Source organism: Rhagoletis pomonella, unplaced genomic scaffold (assembly GCF_013731165.1).
Source record: "Rhagoletis pomonella isolate Grant_MI unplaced genomic scaffold, Rhpom_1.0 Rhpom_scaffold_00009, whole genome shotgun sequence".
Lineage (NCBI taxonomy): Eukaryota > Metazoa > Arthropoda > Insecta > Diptera > Tephritidae > Rhagoletis > Rhagoletis pomonella.
This window is the reverse complement of record NW_023458563.1, coordinates 18,466,092-18,486,229: the sequence shown is the minus strand read 5'-3', so window position 1 is coordinate 18,486,229 and position 20,138 is coordinate 18,466,092. Positions and strand designations below refer to the sequence as shown.

General features: G+C 37.6%; 3 protein-coding genes across 5 annotated transcripts in view; 2 read left to right on the top strand and 1 right to left on the bottom strand.

The window, feature by feature from the left end:
- Positions 1-20,138, top strand: part of LOC118745614 (protein BCL9 homolog) — a 94,184-nt gene that overhangs the window by 10,031 nt on the left and 64,015 nt on the right. For both annotated transcript variants that reach the window (XM_036479128.1, XM_036479129.1), the window contains 3 exons: positions 12,296-12,661; positions 12,757-12,999; positions 13,076-15,265. In XM_036479128.1, coding sequence (XP_036335021.1) covers positions 12,296-12,661; positions 12,757-12,999; positions 13,076-15,265 — 2,799 coding nt within the window. The remainder of the gene's footprint in view (positions 1-12,295; positions 12,662-12,756; positions 13,000-13,075; positions 15,266-20,138) is intronic.
- On the top strand, positions 5,452-6,386 carry LOC118745616. Of its 2 annotated transcripts, XM_036479132.1 has the most exons (3): positions 5,452-5,598; positions 5,660-5,837; positions 5,896-6,386. In XM_036479132.1, the coding sequence occupies exons 1-3, from the start codon at positions 5,588-5,590 to the stop codon at positions 6,376-6,378; spliced, it is 672 nt and encodes a 223-aa protein (XP_036335025.1). In that variant the 5' UTR covers positions 5,452-5,587; the 3' UTR covers positions 6,379-6,386. The 2 variants fall into 2 exon arrangements, with proteins under 2 accessions (XP_036335025.1, XP_036335024.1); XM_036479131.1 differs by having other exon boundaries at positions 5,452-5,837.
- On the bottom strand, positions 8,229-9,202 carry LOC118745615 (putative nuclease HARBI1). Its single transcript, XM_036479130.1, has 3 exons — positions 8,905-9,202; positions 8,706-8,847; positions 8,229-8,639 (listed from the first exon to the last, which is right to left on the bottom strand). Exons 1-3 carry the CDS (start codon positions 9,124-9,126, stop codon positions 8,242-8,244), a joined length of 762 nt encoding a protein of 253 aa, XP_036335023.1. The 5' UTR covers positions 9,127-9,202; the 3' UTR covers positions 8,229-8,241.

Here is a 20,138-nt window from a genome sequence, read left to right as displayed (position 1 = left end):
TCTCGAACTATCGACCGATTTGTATCCAGTCCGCATTGGCAAAACTTTTTGAGAAGTTAGTACTACCGCAACTCTCAACTTCATTTACAAATATTATAACCAGTAAACAGCATGGATTCATGCGCGGCAGATCCACTACAACCAACCTTTTCACATATGTGACCTGGTCTACGAAAAGGGAGCTTACGTGCGAAAACTAGTTTTCTGTGAAAAAGCTGTTAAAAGTAAGCAACTTGTTTCGTCAGTTTCTCATTATCTCGTTAATTGTTCTCCGCGCCGGACGTCCAGTAAGTGTTGTTGTTGGTCGGAATATTATTATAGTTCCATCGTGTATTTGCTAGTGTGGAACATTTAAAAAAGTAACACTGAAGAAGTGACGTTTTTGTACTTCTAAGCAAGTTAGGATTTTCTGCTTTTCACCACGTGAAAAAGCATCTCATCTTCCATCCGAATCAACCAAAAAGTGAAAATTGATTTTTTGACACCTAAGCCCCCTTTCCGTAGACCAGGTCACATATACTAACTATATATTCAATGCCATGAATTCTGGTGCCTGTGTCCATGGTGTCTATACTGATTTCAGTAAGGCCTTTGATTGCTTCGACCATAACATTTTACTGAATAAATTGAGAAACTATGGAGTCAGCGGAAATGCTCCTAACTGGCTAAGCTCGTACCTTATAGGCAGACACTTGCAAGTCAGAGTTGATGGACATCTATCTTGTAATTATAAGGTTAGGTCTGGTGTTCCTCAGGGCTCTCACCTCGGCCCTATCTTGTTCAACATTTTCGTCAATGATATCGGTTGTGGTTTCAAATCAGAATACCTGTTGTATGTGGATGATCTGAAAATATTCAGATCCATAAAAAGTACGTTGGACTCTCATCTTTTACAGCATGACATCGACAAGCTCTCTGACTGGTGCTCCAAAAATAAGCTCGATCTCAATCTCAGTAAATGTGCAGTTATCTCCTTCTCACGCTCGCATACCCCATTACATGCAGACTACAATCTAAACGGGGCAAAAATAAGGGTGGTCGATGACATCAAGGATCTAGGCGTCATCCTGGATAATAAACTAAGCTTTTCCAAACACATCGACAAGATCACATGTCAGGCTCTCAAAGTATTTGGCTTTATCTCTAGAAGCAGCAAGGATTTTTCCAACCCTTACTCATTGATCAAACTATTCTCATCCCTGGTACTGCCTATCGTAGAATATGGCAGTGTGATCTGGTCGCCGCACACTGATAGTTCAATCACTCGTGTCGAAAAAGTACAACGTAAGTTGTGCAAAACCCTGGCTTTCCGCAATACCTCACTAAGTTACGCACGCACCACAGAAGATATGTACAAACTTTACCGAATCAAAAGCCTGTCAGATAGACGAAAGATTGCGGATTTGACCTTCTTCTACAAGGTGGTAAATGGTATCATCGATACACAGCTGCTTCGAATTAGCACCATCTGGATTAACCCTTAGACGAAGTCGATTACTGAAAACAACTACGTTTAACAAAAACTATATGATCCATTGCCCACGAAATAGGATAGTCAACCTTGTAAACTCGCTACATATAGATTTAGATTTCTATGGAGGCACATACAGCGCTTTTATCCGTAACATCAAAAATCATATTTTCTCTTAACAAAAATAAATAAATTTATTGATACACATGTCTGTGCTACGAAATATTGTAAACTCTCTTCATATTTACTTAGTGTTTTCATGCTCTATGTAATTTTATACCGTTTATGTATAATGCCGTTTGGCGTATGATTAATAATAAATAAATATTAAAGCCTACATTTAGGAGGCATTTCCGCCCCAACCATGTACATGTACGGCATTAGTGTTGGTGTCACTTTTGAATTGAGTTTTTCGCTTTATGTTAAACCGATTTGAAATTTGAAAAATTGTCTGCACATCAGCAACAAAATACCTTTCTAATGATACATAATTGTTTATACCCTTAAGGTATAGTTTAGCCATAAAAGGGGTGTAAAGAAAACATGAGTGTCTATTTGTATATAAGATAAGATACCAAAAACCAAAAAACTTATTTAAACATCATTATATTGCAATATAATCGAGGTCTTCATCAAAAGTGGTAAACTGATTTAATAATCATTTTATCTCGTTTATCGGAAGTTTATGAATTTATATGAACGCCGCTATTATTTTATATTTCATTATATAAGATTAAAAATCTTGTTTATTTTGGTTCACTTTGTGCCAAATGATGTCATTGATGCCACATCAAGTGATATATAGTGTTTTGATGTGGCGTTTTATGTCAAGCTTCTCGATTTTTGGGGTGCGTATTATTGGTGCATTGCAGGCAAATTTTGCAGCTTCATCGGCGTAGGTGTTACCATCAATTTCTGCGTGTCCTGGGACCCATAGGAGCTTAAGTGTTTTCTTGTTATTTATTAATAAATTTCTGATTTGATTAACTGTTTCCCAATTGTTACAGATTGGATTTCTAACTGCTTGTAGCACCGATAGACTGTGAGCATATCACGGTTTTTGTTTTTTTGTGAAGGGAAAAACTATGGGAGCATTGATTTCATGCTGATACAGGAGCCTGTTTCAGATATTATACTGAAAGCAACGCTATTTTGTGTTTTAGACCCGCTTTTTTTTGTATGTATTCCCCTTTTCGAGGAAGATTTGTTTGTATATTGAATTTGGGGTGTTATCTTTTTTGTGAGTGTGCAGTGTTATATAGCAAGATTGGCTGTCAAGAGTCCACGGTGGGGAGTAACTACTTAGACTATGTGGTTTTTCCTCCAAGTTGTATTTGCTGCATAGTTTGATAATTCGGTGCAGTGAAGGAGTAACGGTGAATGTTCGTTTGGATAGTACCAGTTTTTTTTACGTCTTCGGTTATTACTGATGTATTTAAAAATAAAACTTTTGGTATTAAGCTACTGTTGACGTTCTGCCAAGTTCAATAAAAAGGTTATTTGTCGGGGTGGTGCGAAATACGAACAAGCTGGTTCTGATTGCCTTGTGGTACACTGGTTTTATAATTTTTAGAGTTGTTTTCGGAGCGGATCCGTATAAGCAAAGTCCGTAAGGGATGTTTTTTTTTTTTGGTTTTAAAAGATGACGTTTCCAGGTGTAGTTTTTCGTGATAAGTAGTCGCAATTCATCGACATTCAGGACAGTTTGTTGCTTAAATACTATTGAGTGACTATTGGAATCGCATCTTAGTTTTTTGCAAATATGGAGTTTTTTTGTTTTTTCGAGGGAAACTTTCGCACCTGATCTTAACGTCCAGTCATCAATTTCTTTCAGAACATTTTCTAAAATTTTGTTTGATTCGCATTTATTTCGTTAAACGCGATTGAAGAGAGGGGTACTGAAAGCGTCTGCAGTGGTTAACAAGTTTGTGTTTCTGTATTATTTCGTTAAGCGCGATTGAAGAGAGGAGTACTGAAAGCGGTGATCCTTGAGGAATACCATCCGTTAAAGGATATAATTTGGAGTAAATACCGTTTACCCTGACCCGGATTTTTCTATTGTGGAAGAATGATTTTACAAAATTGAAGATCTTGGGTCCCCATTGATGTAGTTTCTCTAGAATGACGTGAGCTCCTATCCTATCAAACGCTTTTTCGAAGTATGTGACAATAACCACATTTGTGGGCTGATAGCGTTTTTGCCATATTGTAGTCGATGTGTAGCAGGGCCTCTGTTCATCCTCTTCCTGTTCGAAAACCGACCTGGTTGGATGAGATAAGCCTTTTTGACTCTGTAAACCAGACTAGACGTGTCGCGACTATCTTCTCTACTAACTTCGACAGGCACGAAAATAGCGAGATGAGTCTGTAGGATTCGGGAAGGTTGAGGTCCTTCTGAGGTTTTCGGAAAGGGGGCCGCTTTCCAGTTTTGGGGAATAGTGCCTGATTGAAAAATATTATTGTACTGCGCCAAAAGTCTCGTTTTCGTGGATGAGTCCAGAGTTTAATCATGCTGTACGAGATGCGATCAAAACCTGGTGTTTTCCCTTTAGTACTTTTTAGGGTGTAGTACATTTCGTCCATGGAGATATGCGTTTCCATTTTCATTGCTGTTGGATTGGTTGCTTGGTTAGGCGCTATATTTGCTTTTTTAGCTTGGTTGAATTGATCAGAAAAATGGTTGTCGTTCGAGCATTGAGACCAGTTGTGAGCAAAGAGGTGGGCTATTCTTTGCGTTTCAGTGGTTGTCCCTTGTGGTGTTTGAAATGCTGCTATTGACGTTTGTGTATATCGATTTGTTAGCCTCTGCCCTTTGTTATATAATTCTTGCGATGATGAGCTTATGTTTATGCTTTTTGCAAAATCTTCGAAGCTAGATTTTCTGGTTTGCTTCATTTCTCTGCGGGAGATAGCATTGCGCTTTTTGTATTCGAGAAGATTCTGTTCTGTTGGAGATTTACGAAAAAGATGCCATGCTGTCATTTGTTGGTTGCGGAGCTCTGCTAAAGTCTGGTTCCACCAGGGGACATGGGTTCTGGTGTTCTGAGAGGATTGTGGGATCCCAAGGTTGGCTGCTACACGAATTGCCTTTGTAATATTATTTGCTTCCTGATTAATGGTTACAGAAATCGGTCTCTCCGAAAGTTCCTCTTCGGCGGATTGACTGAATTTGAATTGAGTAGAAATTTACTTTCGGTATGGTGTTTTTTGGTGTTGTGACCAAATCGGGAAATGGTCACTGTGATAGAGATCCTCTGAGATATTCCATTTGATAATCGGAAGCAAGCTAGCTGAGCAGCATGTGAGGTCTATTAGGGTGAGCGTCCCTTGAGTTGAAAGGTGGGTTGGTCTACCGTCGTTTATTAAGAAAAGGTTCGTTTGGTTAAATATGTGTTCTATTAGTTTGCCTCGATTGTTGTATGGTTGGGGAACCCCACAATGGATTCCAGCCGTTAAAATCTCCTAAGTCGATTAATGGTGTTTGTATTGAGGCGGCTAGTATATCAATTATTTGTTTGGTAGGAAGCTGTAAGTTCGATGGAAAATAGCATGATATTATTGTAAATTTTATATTAAGGTTGACCTTGATCGCTACTATTTGTAGGACGGCGTTTAATGAAATTGTTTTGTGGGGAATATTAGCTTTATCAAGCACCCTTATTCCTTGTTTGGCTGTTGTAATTGTTGACGAGTTTTGAAAATAGCTTAAGTATCCTTTTGGGGTAAATGGGTTAAAGTTGTGTTTGCAATGTGTTTCTTGCGGTGAAATGAACGCTGTACTTTTTTCTTTTATCAATAGCTTTAATTCAGATATGTTATTAAAGAAACCTTTTATGTTCCATTGCCATTATTTTAAAATCCTTAATCGTTGGTATGTATGTATGTATGTATATTGTTGATTTATTGTAAATTATTATATACACCCCTATTGCGAGTGTCGACTGGCAGTAGATAAACGACTATTAAGCGATTGTCGATTATCGATGCTATTGTGAGTGTCGCTTAGTCGCTCAATGAGCGACTGTGAATAGTTTTTAATCGCTTATCCTTCTACTGCTATTTTTGAGTCGATAGAGTTTGCGTGAGCAAAATTTTCGTGATATAAATAAATAAATAATGGATAAAAAGTAAGTTATTTTCATCAAAAGCTGTACAAAAATTTACTATACATATGTGTGTGAATTGTAGATCAAAAGTGGTTAGCAATAAGAAGCAACTTGGGCGGCTGGTCCAGCTGATGCAGGACAATCAGGACTTGGCGAAAGGAATTTGCGGCAGGACTCGGGGAAAGCCCAGATGGGAAGCCATAGCCGTAGAGCTGAACAGCTTGGGACCACCACTACGTTCATGGGAAAAGTGGTTAAAGGTGAAATAAATACATATTAAGCTTTAATTAATAAAATAATCGGGTATATTTTATGTAGGTTTGGACAGATTTGAAGAGCAAGACGAAAAAGAAAATTTCGGAAAACAGGGCAGAATTTCGTGCAACTGGTGGGGGCCCAAACAGTCTGCACATTCTCACGCCACTGGAGGAAGGGGTGGCAAGTTTTTTAAGGTACTATATTTGTTCGGACCCACCAGGCCAAGAAATCGGACACAATGCAATTGTTCAATCGGAGGAAATCCCAGAGGAGCAGGTAGCTTGTGGTAGTGATTACATCACAATATCTGGGGAAGATTGTGAAATGCGTGAAACCCAGGATACCGAAATTTCTGAAGTGCATCGTACTCCAAGAAGAAGAAAAGTTGCCAATTCTACTGCAAATGATAGGAGAATTGCATTACTAGAAACGCAAGTAAACAACCACGCGAAGCATTTTGAGGCAATGGAAGAAAGTGCAAATAATGTAAAAAAGAGCCTGAAGTACATAGAAAGTTCTGTAAGGAAGTCATACAACCTTTAAAAAGAAAATCTGGCTATAGAGAAAGAGAAACTAGAATTAAAAAAACAAAAACGAATGCTTCTTAAAGAAGAGGTTGGAAATAAAAACGGACATAGAAGTGAGAAACTCAAACTAAATGTTCAACTATTGCAGCTGCAAAAAGAAAACGTTTCCTCGTTAATTTTGTAAGTATACATTTAAGACTTAAAGGCAAACTTTGTGATTTTAAATTTAACTGAAACGGTAACATACAGTCTTTTGCAAAAGTATGCAACAAAATTCTACTTAATTTATTTTGTCATCTAATTTTACTGATTTATTTTTAATTATTTTTTTATAAAACTAAAGTTCTTTTTATATCAGGTTTTTGCCTATCATAAACTATACAAATCAAAGTTTCTAACTTTGTACAAACCTCACAACATTTGATATGAAAAAATATTAAAATTTCCAAATTTTTACCAGAATTTTTAATAACTTTTTGGGTATTCAGTTTTGAAGACACTTCAAACTTGCACTTTATTATTGTAAAATTAAATATGCTACAAAACTGAATACCTAAATAGTTTTTAAAAAGCGTGATAAAAGGTTTGAAATTTTGATGAACTTTTTTTAAATTTATTAAATGTTATGAGTTTTGTACAAAGTTGCAAACTTTTATTTGTATAGTTTATCATATAGAACAGCCTGATATAAAATGAACTTTAGTTTTATAAAAAATAATTAAAAATAAATCAGTAAAAGTAGATGGCAAAATAAATTAAGTACAATTTCGTTGCTTACTTTTGCACAACAAGGTATTTTATCATTTCAACTAAATTTAAAAAAAAATACCACGTTTGGGTTCAATTTTTAAGTAATACTTACTATAGTTTTTAAAAAGTATTTTGCAATGACTGAATTTAATTGAAGATGAAATGATTTTTTATAATGTGAAATATTATTTACTATTTACTTTAAATATATATGTACTTAAAAGTACTTAGCTTTTACCTTAAAAATGAAAATACATATGTATGAATGTATATGAATGTATTTATGTGTTGGACTTATACTAATATGTGAGCATATCAGGGGTGAAAAATATATGTTATATATAATATACTTATTTGTAATACAGGACGGATATATGTATATGTATGGTGCCGGACGAATTAATAGGGTCGCGACGTTTTGACAAGTTTTGACCATTTTGTTTTGTTTGTTTAATGTTTATTAACTTTTTATAAAATTATAGTATATATGTAACAAAAACTATATAAATCCTAATTTCAGACTTTGTGCAAAAATTATAAAAACTGCGGTTACATCGAAATTTCAAACTTTATCAGAAATAAAAAAAAGTATTTGAATTAATTTTTGGAGCCCATTAAATCTTAGTATAATAAACGGCAATTTTTAAGTTTAAACTTGCACGTTATTGTATTAAAATTTAATGGGCTACAAAAAATAATTTAAATACTATTTTTATTTCTGATAAAGTTTGAAATTTCGGTGAAACTGCAGTTTTTATAATTTTTTCACAAAGTCTGATATTAGGATTTATATAGTTTTTGTTACATATATACTATACTTTTATAAAAAGTTAATTAACATTAAACAAACAAAAAAAATAGTCAAAACTTGTCAAAATGTCGCGATCCTATTAATTTGTACACATGAGGCTATTTTTTTTTAACAATGGCCAAATTTAGTTGAAAATGAAGATTTTTTGTTTATGTTTACGATTATTCTTTAAGTAGTAGGTATTTATCAATATTCAATTTTTAACATTTTATGTTACATTAATTTTCATTTAAACTTGAATTACCTGAATTATAACAAATTAATAAAACTTAAAAAAACTGTGCTTCGATGAATACGTACAAACAATAAAAAAAAGATTTAAGACTGAAGTCGCATATGTTGTAAAATGTTATTTCTTATTTCTACGGCTTCTTGATTTATATGGCCAGCTTGAACATTGATGTCACCTTGATCTTCATAGTTTTCTGGGTCTTGGCTATCATAAATTTCTTCATTCGAAGACTCAACATTGTAAAAAATGCATATATTGTGCAGTGCTACGCAAACGTTTATTATTTGGGTGGCTTTCTTTGGCTCATAGTGCAGCGCACGAGCACCTAACAAACACCTAAACCGATTTTTGAACACCCCAATCGTGCATTCCACAATATTCCTAGCTTTTGCATGCCTTTTGTGAAATATACCCTGCACTGATCCGTCATCGGTGTTCCGGAATGGAGTAAGCATATACGGCTGTAAAGCATATCCTGCGTCACCTGAAAATTATATACAAATTTGTGTAAAAGCCATCGAAATGTCCAATAAATTTGATAATAACAAACCTAATAATAAATTCCTTTCACCCCTGCGGTAGTCATCTTCTAATTGGGGTTTTAAAGAAGACATATTGAAAACCGTAGCATCGTGCGTTGCCCCAGGATATCTTGCATTGATGTAACGAATCCTCAGAGCGTTATCACAGACCTGTAAATGAACATATTTAAATAATACTTTCATTTAATATTTTACCTAAATACTTACTATCATCGCGTTTAAGCTAAAGTACCCTTGCCGGTTATAGTAAAGGTGTTGAAGATCCTTTTTTGGGGCAACGATTTTAATATGTGTCCCATCAATGCAACCTATTACGCCTGGAATTCCACTTTTCTCAAAAAAATACATTTTCGCCTTTCGTTTCTCTTCATCAGTGTAATTCATTTTTATCCAATTTTTACACACGTGCTCTTCCAAAGCATGGAACATTTCTGTCAAAACCAGGGAAACAGTAGATTGGCCAGGTCCAATATTACTATCGTGGGGTATCGAGGTTTTTCTTACACCAGCTTGTAGTTTGCTTTCCTATGTTTCAAGCAAATATGTAAATGCAGCTTTCGGCAAACGATAATTTTTCAAAAACCTGTAAAGTTGGTTGTTTAGTAAATTTTCTTGGGAAATGTTTAGTTATTTGTACTATGATTTTGTGGCGTGCAGGGAAGGGGAAGGGGTGTGGCACCTAAAACCCCATCCATTAGAAAGAGCACAATCCAAACTATAAGACAAGTCATCCTTCCCCTCTCTGACCCTTCTACAGACCCCGGGCCCATTTCTAAATGGTGTAAAATTAGCACTTCGACATAGAAAATGTAAACTCACTGACCACAGTATTTTTGCGCAGAACTTCTTTCTACTTAGGCGTTTACGGATTATAACCTTTAATAAGTAGAATTCTCCTTTCTGTCTTCCCAGAGAAGAGGGGCGGAAGCTCCGCTTCTATTGTGAAAGATATTCAACATTTCTTGTGCATATAACTCCGGCTACGCCATCCACAGTGTTTTTGCGCAGAACTAACATCAAAATTTACGAAAAACTGCATAATTTGTTAATATACTAAGGGCCGTTTTCTCAAGTAACCTGTATCTTTAAAGCTCACTTTATATTTAAAGGTTGCATTAAAATTTATGATGGTGCCTAAAGTTAAGCATTTTATTATCGGTTTTAAATTGGTTTACAACCAAGAAACATACATACGTAAAATACCGATAATAGCAATGCTTAACTTTGGACATAGCTTTATTTTTAATCCAGCCTTTAAATATAAAGTGAGCTTTAAAGTTAAAGGTTACTTCAGAAAACGGCCCTAATACTCAGAAATTTGAAATCTTTATTTTAAATTAAAGTTTAATTCTTTCACTACACGCGTATGTTAAAGTTTTTAAATCGGGTCACGCGTTTGGACACAAATACTAAAAATCATTGTACAAATAACTTAACTGTACCGAATTGCTTAAACTAGTTGCGTTCCAGATGCTTCACGATTTGCGGGTTTTTACAGGAAGTTGTTCCACGGGGCCACCTTCCATAAGGTTTATTAATGGCGAAAATAGCTTTTCCTGCAAATCGTGAAGCATCTGGAACGCAACTGCTATTCATAAAATTCACATATGTATGTACATACACTTCATCATCCAACTCCAAGGGATTCGACGAATCTCGCAATTTCCTTCTTGCTTTAGCCAACTCTACTAATCTATTGCCTTTCACATCATCTTCCTCATCACTAAACCATATTTCAACTGTATCAATTTTTTTAATTTTATAATAAAGCAATTGTTTTAAAAATGATATAAATGAAACACTAAAGAAACAAATGTAAACAAACAAACAGCTATTTACAATTTGGTCAACCATTCACAATAGTACAAATTTTTATCGATCAAGTTACACAATAGCAAAATAAAAGATGATCGACTCAATCGACAAATTTCTATTCTACTGCCAGTCGACACTCGCAATAGGGGTGATATAATATAGTATATTAGTATTTTATAGTTTGGGTCCTTCGTCCGAGTCGGATATTGGCATGAAATATTCGTGTTTGTTTAATAATTCTTGAGTAAGTGTAGTGCATGGTGAGATAGTAGATATGTTGTCAAGTATAGTTTTGGTTTGCTGGGATATGTGATGAGATGAATTGTGTTGTTGGTTATAGCTTACGTTTTGTGTGAGTGATTTTGTTGTTGTTTTGTTACTAGTATTGTTTAAGCTATTGCTTGGAGTGGTTTTTTGTAGTTTTGGTAGATTAGTTTTTATTGGCGGAGATGTAGCCGGACGTTTAGCCATGGATGTGCTTGTTGTTGTTTTGTTACTAGTATTGTTTAAGCTATTGCTTGGAGTGGTTTTTTGTAGTTTTGGTAGATTAGTTGTTGGGGTTGGTGTCTTGTTGATGGATGTTGATTTACCTGTTATGGGGACGTTTGCATAGGTGCTTTTGGAGTTTGCATTTAGAGTGTTATTTTCATTATATTTGCGTCGTGCTCTCCCATGGAGCATTTCGCGACAGTTTTAATTTTTGGGATTTCCTGAGTTTGCCTAAATCTTAGACAGTCTTTATCTGAGGCGGCGTGATCGCTGCCACAGTTTGCGCATTGCTTACGTGTGGCAGGATTGGTGCAGCGTGTTTTCGTATGCCCTAGTAGCTGACAGTTTTTGCAGCGCATGGGTGTTGGATAATATGGCGAAACTTTGACTTTGTACCAAGCAATATCAATGGCTTTGGGTAGGTGATAGAGGTCAAAAGATAGGACAATTTTGCCAGTGGGAACAACTTTGCCCTCAGTCATGCGAGTAAATTTGTATATGCTCGTTACACCTTGGCTTTTTAGTTCCTTCATAATTTCGTCCTCGTATACAAAGTTCAGGCAAGGCGCATAGATTACTCCTTTTACCGTGTTTAAATTGTCTTGGTATTTTACCATGACTGGACAAAGATTAGCAATCGTTTTTAGTTTTAAGAATTTCTCTGCTATTCTTGAGTTTCGTGTTAGTATGAGTAGTGATCCGTCTTTGAGTTGTTTTATGTTTTCAATTTCGGTTGAAATTGCGTCTATTGCTTTTTTGGGCTGGGCTGAGCGGTTACGTAGACCCGACTGTCTTGGGAACGAAAGTGGTTTGTGTGTAAAGATCTCCTGATGCGAAGGTGCACAAAAGCGAAAATATGACAGCGGGTTATTAGTATTGTTATTTTGCGAGCTAATAATACTTGTATGAACACACGTCCGAATAAGTTAAGAGTTAGTCGATGACTGTGGTGCTTTATATGATAGCCCACCCGAGTGAAAAGTTACTAAGTCCACTTCTTTTATTTTGCAGTTATTTTCTTCAAGCCTTTTACAAAACTTTTAATTCAGCATTTTGCTTATTGAAGGCAAAGCGAAACTCGATATGAATCAGAATGATTGGATGTTAATTAAACGGATTCATGCGCCTCTTTGGACATAGAAAATGTGTCTTCCATTGAATATTAACGGCAAGAAATAAAACAGATACCTTTATCCGTTAGGAAAAATGCATTTGTTTTTCTCTTGCTTCTTATATCGAAATATGAACTTCTGATTCACACTGTGCACATCTTCGAATTTTTTTTCATTTGTAGACAGCGCAGCCAACCAGAGCATGTTAGATGAAGCGCCAAACAACAATGGTGGTGGTGTCTCTAATAATGTAGCAATGGATTCTACTGTTAAGCGTGAACGTGATTGCCCTACAAACTCCACATCCGCGTCCACATCTATGATGCGACAAAATTCCAATGGTAGCGTTAAGTCGTGTACTAATACCGGTAATGCTTCCTCGCCCAATAATGGCAGTGATCATTCGGATAGCAGCAATATTTCATCAAGTATAACAAAAGCAATAGATAGTACATCCGATATCCTACAGGACCAAAATAATCCGGATAAAGTTGGAAATAAAAAGAAAACAAGCCTGAATAGTTTAACTGTAAAAGAAGAAGAAAATGGTATGTGGAGTTATTTGTTAGTTAAAAATTTTTGTATTGCTATCTGCTCAACACTCCATTTTACTAAAATCTGTATTCAACTATCTTTGTTACAGGTGTGAAGTCGTTAGATAAAAGTACTAATCTCCTTACGGCACCTTCAAGTAAGAATTTGCTTTGCACAACACCGACGATCAATTCTTTGTCTATTGTGAAAGACGAAACTGATGTTATGAATAATCTAATTAAAGTTAAAAAAGAAGAGGGCAACGTTTCACCAGAAATGTCACCGGCCGGTTTCGGTTCAATTGCAAACTTATCTGGCAGTAGCTCAGTGGAGGTGCGTTCCTGCACACCAGGTAAATTATTCACATTGAACTAGAGTGGTTTACAATTTTCTATTCTTTGACTAAATCTTTTCAAAATATTTCACAGTGAAACTGGATGATGTATCAAACACGAAGGCTATTAATAATAGTAATAATAATGGTACGAATTCGAATAGTAACAACGATAAACTAGCATCTGTATTAAGTTCTATAAATAACAATGGTCCCAGCGGATGTGCGGAAGATGTCCCTGTCCCGGTTTCTTCTCTTGCTAATGTATCTGGTGATGCTTGTATTGGCGGTACACATCATCCATCAGCGAATATGATAAATAACAGCAGTAATTCTGGTGGCTCAATTGCCAACTGCATGGAATATATGCAGCAGCAAAATCATATTTTTGTTTTTTCCACACAGTTAGCAAATAAGGGTGCCGAGTCGGTTTTAAGCGGACAGTTTCCAACAATAATAGCATACCACTGTACACAGCCGGCAACAAAAAACTTTCTTGAAGACTTCTTTATGAAAAATCCAATGAAAATATCTAAGCTACAGCGTCAAAATACGCTTAACTTATGTAACATATCAGTAGGTGCTGGCGGTCAGCAATGGATTGGTGGCTGCAATTCAGTACCAAAAATGTCACAGAAGCCCAATGGTAACAAAATTAACTTCACCGGCCTAAGTGGAAGTTTGGATAGTAAAGCATCTTTGCGGCAACCTAATATCACCAGCTTTCCCGATGTACCCGAAGCACTGGGTGGTAGTGAAAACGACTTAATGTGTTGGGAGCAATCTCGAAATAGTCTGGAAGGCGCTGCAAATGAAGGTCAAACTGGCATGAAAATACCTAACGGTGTAGACGGCATCATTGGAGGATCTCATGTTACTGGGGGATCTCATGCTGTTGGCAATAAGCCCCTTGGTGCACCCGATACAAACGTTGCAAACGATAATGGGACGCCATCATTGCAAGGCATCAAAGTGCCTGATGAGAATCTAACGCCACAACAACGACAGCATCGAGAAGAGCAGTTGGCAAAATTAAAGCAAATAGATCAATTTTTATCTAATCCACTACAGGGTACAAATCAGTTAAGCAAATTGGGTGCAGACAGTGTGCCGGGAAATCTTGCTGGCCTAATGCTAAATTTACCTAATTCAAGCCCAGCTGGCATGGTGTCGCAGATGATTAACCCGCTGAATCCGAATATGCGTAACATGCCGCCACATGTAATGAATTCCAGCAATCAAAACATATGCAACCCCGAAAATATGTCTACAGCATTAGCCGATGGAAATATGGTGTCTACGGATATAATGGGTACCCATGAAATGAACAACGTAAATAAATCAATGCAAAGTAACACTCAGCCGAACATCCAATGTGGATCCAATGGCGTTATTGGCGCGGTTTCTTCGAATGTAAGTGCTGGAAATATGCCTAGAAATTCACTATCATGTCATTCCGGTGGAAGCAATAGTGGTGGCGGAGCGGGAGGAAGTGGAAATATCAGCACTCCTGGCCTTATGCCGAATTCCCCTGAAATGATGAGCAACTTTATTGCAGATGGCAATTTAAATAGCAGTGTAGCTAAATTAATAGGTCCCGGCGGTATGCATCCTCAAGAAATTGGTCAAGTAGGAATGGCACAAATGGAATGGTCTAAGTTACAGCACCAGTTTTTCGAAGAACGTATTAAAAATAAGGGTCAAGGGGCAAACGATATCGGCTGTATGCCAGCAACACTCTGCCGCTCAAACTCTACCAGTATGGGAAATGCAAGCCTGAGAGCTAATATGCTAGGGACATGTGTATCCACAACTACAACAAATAGTAGTCAAACCATACGTTCAGCACAAGGTCCGCCCCCACCATATCACCCCACACAACGCTCGGCGTCTGTGCCCATTGCAACCCAATCTCCAAATCCAGCTAGCCCTAATAACCCGACCTCAAACTTATCTTTGCCGTCACCCCGAACATCAGGTGCACTTGGTATACCAGCGAACTCGCCAAATATGGATGTACATGTGTCTACGATGTCAACAACACTGGGGGTAACAACAACGACGTCAACCGTCACTACTGCCATATCAAATACAAATGCTCAAGGTAAAAACAATTTCCAACCTGAAGGTTCACCAACCACCAGTACCGCCAATACCAATAACAACACCACAAATAATAATCGGAGTCGCAACAATCAAATCAATCAATTCAACAGCAATCCAAGCACTCCATCACACTTGTCACCCAAAGATCTAGAGTCGTTTCATCCAAGCGCGCCAGCAGGTATGTAGATACGTTAAATGAGCAGCTACAATTAGGGAGTTCACAAGGTGTTGTATACTGTTCTATGTCATAAACTTTAAACGGCTAAATCTATATTTACGGAATTCGCAAGCTGACATAAAAGTTTTATTATGAAATTTCACACAATTAAAAAATAGTTGGTGGTGATTTCAAGTCCTCTAAACATTTATTTAGCCGTTAAAAACTTTACAACATACAACAATACGACAAGTACGACACCTTGTGAACTACCGAAATGTATTTCCACAGTCTGTGCACTTTTGTGAAGTAGTAAAATAACATAGCAGTCAACATGAAAGAGAATGGAGTGAAACCATCTCCATCTAAACACACCCTAGCTTGTTGCTGGTAGTTGGTTTCAGTACAGGAACAGGTTTTGCGGGCTGACTTCAAACACTGTACAAAATTATTTTGGGAACTTAAAGTAGTGTTTTGCAACAGTTTTGTTAAATACGGCAGCACCACAAGTTACATTACTAGAAGACATAGAGGCATCCTCTCTCCCACAGGGCCTCAAACAGTGGTCGGCGAATTACCTGAGTGGTCGACATTCGTCAGTAATTTTCAGAGACAAAATAAGCAAGCCACGTAAAATTAAACAGGGGGTACCTGTCCCCACTACTATTTAATTATTACATCTCTAAGCTTCCTCAACCACCAGAGGGTGTCAATATTGTCTCTTATGCTGACGATTGTGTGACCATGGCGTCTGGGAATGGAATTGATGACTTGTACTCGAAAACAAACGGTTATCTCGCCGAACTTTCTCGCTTTTTCACTGCAGGGAGCCTTGGCCTATCCCCTGCGAAATCCTCGGCAACCCTATTCACCACCTGGACAAGGAGGTCAGACTGCAACTGGGTATTCACGTTGATGGCGTAACAATACCGACGATGAATAACCCGAAAATCCACGGAGCTACCTTCGACCTTCGACAGTCTGCTTTCCTTCTCGGCGCATACAACCGCAATTGTCAATAAAGTACAGAGCAGCAAAATTGTCCTCAAGTCGCTGGCCGTCAGCACTTGGGGCAAAGATAAAGAAACGTTGTTGGCAACCTACAAGGCAATTGGCCGGCCGGTTTTAAACTATGGTCGCCTGGGACTAGCATGAAGCAGTGGATGAAGATACAGACCTGCCAAAACACGGCACTATGGACAACGACCGGATGCCTCCCAATCAAGGAGCATAACACAATAGAGGTGTCAGACTATCGATAGGCACACCACCATCGATAGTTTTGATAGTTTTCAGAAAAACTATCAATATTCACGATAGTCTCGAAAAAAACAAAACTATCGATAGCACTATCGATAGCGTTATCGACAACGCTAAATTAGTTAGGTAACTTTGTTTTTACAGGATCATAGTGAAATAAATATTATCTCATAAAAGTTATATTAATTCAAAATTATGTAACTGCATAGCCAAAATATTTCTCTTTTTAGAAAGCTCAAAAACAAACACAAGTTATACAAACAAAACAGGAATTACGAATAACACATGTATGTTGGCCTAAATGAGTGCATATTTGAATATGACTAAAAAACAAAATTTTTAATTCAAATTAAAAAATGCAGGTATTACCAACAATAGTTCGATAGTCCTACTAAACTATCGATATTTTTGATAGTATAAAAAAAAACTATCAATGAGTATTGATAGTCTAAAAAAATGGAAACTATCGATATTATCGATAGTGCCATCGATAGTTTGACAACTCTATAACACAATGCTCTGCAAGCAGTTCCTTGTGGAGAGCCACAGACGTGGTCATCCCAGCAAACAGCTGCTTGCAGAAGAGCGCTCGCCAATGCACGTCAGGAGGCATATCTACCAACTGACGGACGTGGGTCAGTGATACGTCAGGCCGATCCCGGAGATCCCCGTATCAGGGATCTCAACGCGGAGATTCGGCAAATAGTGAACGTACATAAACGGAAGAAGTGGGAAGAGCATCTGAAGACCTGTAACTTCACCTCTGGTGTGAGTAAGCTTTGGTGAGGTCACTGTCCAATCCGACGAAGCACGACGACAGAGTCGAAATTTCTTTCGGCGACCATGCCTCGTCGGACCCGGAGCGATGCGAGAGCTGCTTTAGCCGGCAGTTCATACTGCAGCCTCCGGTGGACAAAACCAAGCGTCGAGTGACCAGAAGGCTGCACAAACTGCCAACAAATTGTGCTCTCCTTGCTTTCACCTGCGGTGTAGTTCAGGTGGACATCGGGAAGGCGAAAGCCTCCAAAGCCATGGGTCCCGGAGGAATATGCATGCTGATGCTGAAAAGTTTGGGTCCTGCGGGGGTAGCGTACCTAACGGAGGTCCTCAATTTGTCTAGATTCGTATCAACCTATAACACTCCTTTCCCCGGTAGCGAAGGCACTTGAGGCCCTGCTGCTCCCGTATTTCACGAACCACCTCACCCCAGCGAAGCATCAGCATGGTTTCCGTAAAGTGCACAGTACAACAACAGCACCCAACGCCATAAACACTCAGATAACTCGTGGCCTTAACCGTAACCGTCCCTGTGAGAGAACGATTCTAGTAGCGTTGGACCTGTCAAAGGCTTTTGACACTGTCAGCCATTCCACGCTACTAGAAGATATATGGGCTTCCTCTCTCCCACAGAGGCTCAAACGGTGGTCAGCAAATTATCTGAAAGGTCGACACTCGTTGGTAATGTTTAGAGACAAATCGAGCAAACTTAGAAAAATAAAACAGGGGGTTCCACAGGGTGGTGGCCTTTCCCCACCACCAGCCACAGATGTGGCCACCCAAACAGACAGCTGCTTGCAGAGGAGCCCTCGGCAAGGCACGTCAGGAGGCATCTATATGAACTGACGGACGAAGTCCAGAGGTGGGCGGGGTTGTTGTAGCCGCTACAACAACAACCAACTGACGGACGAAGTCCAGAGGTTCATTAAACAACCCCTGGACCCGTCAGCCTACCAACAGGCCCTGAACGGCATTCACAGGGAATCACTCTCGAGTTATGTAGACTCCCGCTCTGTGAATGCCGTTCTGGGCACACAACCACCGGACGTGGACCATTATACATTATATATATACTATTAGACTCATCTTTCACTGTAGATTGTGATTCCTCCATGACTTTTAAAAATCTGACTTTTCTGTTTTTATTTTTTTAAGGCAAAAATAAAAGTTAAAATTTTCCTTTTATTTTTTTGATCAGGATTTAATCAAGCAGAAATAAAAGTCAAAGTTACAAATCAAGTATTGCAGAAGCTCCTATCTGGATTCTAATAACCCCCTAATACACAAATATCAGGGTTATTTCAAATCTAAATATGTATGTACTATGTATAAATACAATACATGAAGGCATTTTTTGTTAACGTCATCAGATCTGCACCGATTATTCGATTTTAAAAACTGAGGTTCCAAACTAAAGGGCTTGGCCTCTAAATGTACAGAAAGGTATGACTTTTTTGGAAGGTTTGCCGCCTTTTTATTATAAAACCTGCACCTTTCGTTGTATTCGAAAAAAATTATATGTCAAATCAAAAGGCTGGGTCGCTAGATGTGCGAGAAGCTTTAATTTTTGAAGTGAAACTTCTTTAGCGGCGGTTGGTTGGTTGCGAGTAAGTTGGCAAATTCAATGGAAATTGCACACGGAAATGGTGCAACGGAAATGGCTGGAGCTGAAACACATGCTTCTTGATGTATGCACGTAGTATTAATTTAACAAAAACTTGTTATAAAAGGTTAAAGAATAATACTTACAAAAAGACCAATACAAGAATGAAAGTAAAGGTGAGTAGTACATAGATAAAGAAAATAATAAAGGCAACTTTACCTTGAGGTAAAAATAAAAACAAAAACAAAGATGCGTAAAGATAAAGGCAAAAATCAAGACCAAGGTGAATTTAAACACTTTCCTTATATACGGCCAAAGGTGAAGGGAAATGTGTAGATGAAGAAAGCGATAAACATAAAAGTAAAAACAAAGATAAATATAAAAAAAGATGAGGATGAGGATATAGGAAGGAATATTAAAATAAAGCTAATTATTATAGAGAATAGGATATAGATAGAGATAGAGACACAGAGACTCAATATGGGAACTATTTTGGGATTTTCGAGATTTTCGGGGTTCTCGGGACCTATGGATATAACACTCGATATTTTTATCGCTTTTGTTATCGATATTTTTATAGATTTTGTTACCGAAATTTTTATCGATATTGGTATCGATTTTGCTATCGATATTTTCGGAACTTGTCGACTGATCGATAATTTTATCGATTTTGTTATCGATATTTTTATCGACTTTGTAATCGATATTTTAAACGATTTTGTTATCGATATTGTTATAGATTTTGTTATCGATATTTTTATCGAATTTGTTATCGATATTTGTGTCGATTTTGATATCGATATTGTTATCAATTATTTATCAATTTTGTTTTCAGTTGTGTACTCAGTACTCTGAAAAATACCCGATCCCTAAAAGTATCGATACTAAAGAACTCGATCCTCAAAAGTACTCGATACTTCCCAACACTAATATGCAATACAAATGGGCTTGGTCTATAGATCTGCAAGGAAGAAGCTCTTATTTTTTTAAAAGGGTTGCCACCAGATGAGTGTACGTAACCAATAGTTATTCAAGACACGAACCATCATATCGGTATAGACACGAATTGACACGGCCACTATGAAAACGCCCACACGCTGGTCACATACCACGAGGCTAGATAAATATATTTTTCCTTTTTGGAATTGGAAACGGACCGAACAACACACATCAGCCCTCGCAAGAACGGAAGTAATCCTAACCAAGCAATTTATTAAAGCTGACGACATTGGCTTTGGTTAAAGTGTATCCTCA

Bases quoted from the DNA above. Each gene is read 5' to 3' on its own strand.
- LOC118745616 (XM_036479131.1), top strand. From the start codon at position 5,643: ATGTGTGTGAATTGTAGATCAAAAGTGGTTAGCAATAAGAAGCAACTT. The intron at 5,838-5,895 runs GTGAAATAAATA...TATTTTATGTAG, and splicing joins CATGGGAAAAGTGGTTAAAG to GTTTGGACAGATTTGAAGAG.
- LOC118745615 (XM_036479130.1), bottom strand. From the start codon at position 9,126: ATGTTCCATGCTTTGGAAGAGCACGTGTGTAAAAATTGGATAAAAATG. The intron at 8,848-8,904 runs GTAAGTATTTAG...GTTCATTTACAG, and splicing joins TTAGCTTAAACGCGATGATA to GTCTGTGATAACGCTCTGAG. The intron at 8,640-8,705 runs GTTTGTTATTAT...TATAATTTTCAG, and splicing joins TGAAAGGAATTTATTATTAG to GTGACGCAGGATATGCTTTA.